The following is a 4,180-nucleotide window of genomic DNA, read 5'->3' on the forward strand; positions in this document are numbered from 1 at the left end:
GAAAAACTATGGAAACTGAAGGAGGAGAGGATTAAAGAATTTTCTGATGTTCAGTCTCAGATACAAAAGATATGTGCAGAAATTGTTGGGGACAGTAAGCACTCGGAGAGTCCAAGTGTTGACGAGACTGATTTATCCCTGAAGAAATTGGAAGAATTTCATGCTCAGCTCCAAGACCTTCAGAAAGAGAAGGTAAGGTCTTTTATCTTACAATGGTTAGCTGCTACAGTTGTGCTGATTTGTAATATCCTTTTTTCTTGATATTGCAGAGTGAAAGGTTGCACAAAGTTCTTGAATTTGTGAGCACCGTACATGATCTTTGTGCTGTCCTTGGCATGGACTTTTTTATGACTGTCACTGAAGTGCATCCAAGCCTGAATGACTCAACAGGTGTACAGTCTAAAAGCATAAGCAATGACACGCTGTCTAGATTGGCAAAAACTGTTTTAGTGCTTAAGGAAGATAAGAAACAGAGGTTACAAAAGGTACCTGCTCAAATCCAAGCTGATCCTTGTGAGAGAAGTTGACACAGATGTTCACCAGCTTAAGCTCAACCTTCTTATATTATGCCATAGCATGTTATCAAATACTGTAGAAAATTTCACTTCATGTAAATCATACTCCTTTGCATTAAAAATAATTTATCAATGCATTAGGATCTTTTAGTGCAGCAGAATCAGTCGTGTGGACACTATCTATATACTGGGGAAACAATTATTTTAACACACACATGGTTTAGAATATATTCACAAGATAAATCTTCACAGTCAAGTCTAACCATTAGTTTAATGATTTTATCTATTGTGTTTTTAATAGGCTTTATTGAAGTTCTCAATGGATTATAGAGAATTAACATGACTATTATTTAGAAAATGCTTATTGTCGTAGATTCCTCTTTACTTGGCTTTCATATCTTTTTGCTTTTTACTATTTGTTGCTTCGAGGTTCATCTTCTCCATGCAAACTAAAGTTGTGTTTTGAATCGTGTTCTTATTTGCAGCTTCAAGAATTAGCAACTCAGCTAATTGATCTTTGGAATTTAATGGACACACCCCAAGAAGAACGAAGCCTATTTGACCATGTTACTTGTAATATTTCAGCTTCAGTGGATGAAGTTTCCATTCCTGGGGCTCTTGCCTTGGACCTCATTGAACAGGTTTCTAGAGTTCTGTACTATTTGAAAGTCAAATTCGTGTGTACAATCAAAATTTTTGTTGATTTAGTCAGTTAAATTCGTGTGTACAACACTATTGTGGTTAATTTAGTCATTTCTGTATTTGTGAAGGCTGAAATAGAAGTTGAAAGGCTTGATCAGCTAAAAGCTAGCAGAATGAAGGAAATTGCTCTGAAGAGGCAGGGTGAGCTAGAAGAGATATTTGCTCGTGCTCACATAGAGATTGATACTGATGCCGCTCGAGAAAAAATCTTGGGACTCATTGATTCAGGGAATGTTGAGCCTGTGGAATTATTGGCTGACATGGACAATCAGATCACAAGAGCAAAAGAAGAGGCTCTGAGCAGAAGGGATATACTGGATAAGGTTGAAAAATGGATGTCAGCTTGTGAAGAAGAAAGCTGGCTTGAAGACTACAATAGGGTAATTATATTTCTATCCTTCTTCACCCTTTGCTCACTCTACGTCGTTCTAAATCTTATGTGCATGTAGGCAGTACTTGAAAACTCAGAAATTTATTTCGCACAAGTATTCACAAACAATACAGAAATGTTGGAAAGTCATTTCTGTATCTGTGATGATAATGTTTCTAGTCACATTACTTTTTAGGATTAGGCAGCCTTCGATTGTGCATATTTTTGTGACAATTCGTTACATACGAGTAATTTAGTTTCATTGTGCATATTTTTGTGACAATTCATTAATCTGCCTGTAATTAAACTGTATTGATTTAGGGTTTAAACTTGATAACTTGTCCAGAATATAAATTAAAATGCTTATGCTAGTGGCTGAATATGATAGTATCTCCTTTTGAGAAATTGGGTGTGATCAATCAATTTTTCTTTACCATGACGTGAATAAGGGGTTGGGGAGGAGAATAAATAGATTGGAAGCATCTTTATATATTGAATCACTATTAACTGCCTTGTTCCTTCTCTAGCAATTGATGTTATGAATCAAATTAATATCAATACGCCAGCTGCAATGAACATTGATTTCTGCAACATCTCTATTTCAATTAGTAATTGACTTCTGGTACGATATCTGCAACATCTCTATTTCAATTAGTAATTGACTTCTGGTATAAATGAAAGCTATCTTCTACAGTTTCAACATTCTTGTAAAGTAAGCCCTTGTTTGGTTTTGATTTTTCACCCAAAAAAATCAATTTTTTTACCGTTACTTCCCCGAGTCAGCCGTCATTTTTGACTTTTTCACTCACGGATGAGACCCATTTGTCTCTCCAACAATCAAAAAATTGATTCTTATAATCATTACCGAACAGGCCCTAAATCTTGATATTGAAATCTTTATTTTTTGTTGTGACTAATTCTTTGATTGGCTAGTTATTACAAAATGGCATGAAAGTAACCTTGCTCTTAAATATTGTGCCACTGATGTTAAATTGGTGAAACAGGATGAGAACAGGTACAATGCTAGCAGAGGTGCACACTTGAATCTGAAGAGAGCCGAAAAGGCACGGATCTTGGTCAATAAAATTCCAGGTATGTGCCAAACTATGAAATATCTTTATGTTCAAATTGATTTACATAATAGATAGCTGGTCTTGTGAAAAGGGAATTAGAAGTTTACGTCTGGAGTACCTTTCACAAGTCATGTTCCAGGGGAGATTGATTTTTTAATTTTAAAATTTTTTGGCTATTGTAGCTCTTGTTGACACCTTGATTGCTAAAACTCGTGCATGGGAGCAAGATCGTGGTATAACATTCACATATGATGGCGTTCCTCTCCTCGCCATGCTAGATGAATATGCAATGCTCAGACAAGATAGAGAAGAGGAGAAAAAGAGGTTGAGGGTAAGTCTCTCTGTCCATTACCGTGTGAGAAGTCTGTTTGGAAAGCCAATCCTTGGAAGTGGAAGCAAGTTACTCTGTGTCAATCACTTCAAACATTATTAACTTCTTGCTTTATTCCTGTATCTGTTACATAAATTCTATTTTATACTTCACAGGATCAGAAAAAGTTCCACGATCAGATGAGTAAAGAACAAGAAGCCATTTTTGGTGCAACACCGAGCCCGGCGCGACAACTTAGTACCAAGAAGGTGGTAGGTCCACGAGCCAATGGAGGCACCAATGGTACTGCAAGCAGACGTCTTTCTCTTAATGCTCATCAAAATGGTTCCAGATCTATAAATAGAGACGGGAAGACCAGACCAGTTGCTCCTGTAAACTATGTCGCCATATCAAAGGAGGACGCAGCATCTCACATTTCTGGGACTGAGCATATTCCAAGTACACCGTAAGTATCTGAAAATAGGAGTATCTGTTTTGTTACTATTTGGTTATCAGCGTAGTTTCTGTAGAACAGTTGTTTGATATATGAGTGATTTAGATTTCAAATTGACGATGGCACTATGGTTGTATGTGGTCGTATAATTTGTAATAATATCAGAATTAAGGCATTAAATAAGTACGTCGGCTATGTACATTTTGGTTTGCTTTGCTAAAATTTAACTATGGATTAGTTAAATAAATGCTCGTTTGAAAGCCTATACCAGAGAAAATTGCTGAAGCACATTAGGCTAACAAGTTGTAAGATTTGCATTTGTGGATCTGGCATGTGGACTAATCCATACGAGGGAAGTTTGATAAAGTAAACCTCAAAACTAGTCTCTGATAGTATTAGTTGGCCCACTCCTTGTTAGTGTTGGCTTATGGTGGTTCACTTCTGCCCATGATAAACCAGTGTCCTTGTTAGTAAAGCCGTTGAGCGGTGCTGGAACGAGGACATGGTTGGCCTACAATATTGTACATGACTAAACATACTTAAAAGGAGAAAAGAAAGTTCAATTTTAGTAGTTTGGTATTGTGCACCAAACTTATACATAGAAACACCAACCTGAGCATTTGGTTCAACCAAATCACTTTTAAGTGCTCCCGTATAGAATTGAAGGATTTTTCCCGAGCATGGGGAAAACTAATATAATTCATACAGAATTTTGAAATGGAAAAATTCAATCCATCTGTGTTTTATGTTTTTTTT

The 4,180-nt window shown here is 36.5% G+C and overlaps 1 protein-coding gene across 1 annotated transcript; it reads left to right on the forward strand.

The window, feature by feature from the left end:
• Positions 1-6: 6 nt before the first annotated feature.
• On the forward strand, positions 7-3,625 carry LOC111370778 (65-kDa microtubule-associated protein 1-like; the record flags this gene model as incomplete). Its single annotated transcript, XM_022992642.1, has 7 exons — positions 7-192; positions 270-485; positions 1,001-1,156; positions 1,286-1,597; positions 2,592-2,679; positions 2,843-2,991; positions 3,147-3,625. Coding segments are annotated over 7 exons (1,401 nt in total), but the record flags the coding sequence as incomplete, so codon positions are not given.
• Positions 3,626-4,180: the final 555 nt, after the last annotated feature.

This window comes from Olea europaea, chromosome 21 (assembly GCF_002742605.1).
Source record: "Olea europaea var. sylvestris chromosome 21, O_europaea_v1, whole genome shotgun sequence".
NCBI lineage: Eukaryota > Viridiplantae > Streptophyta > Magnoliopsida > Lamiales > Oleaceae > Olea > Olea europaea.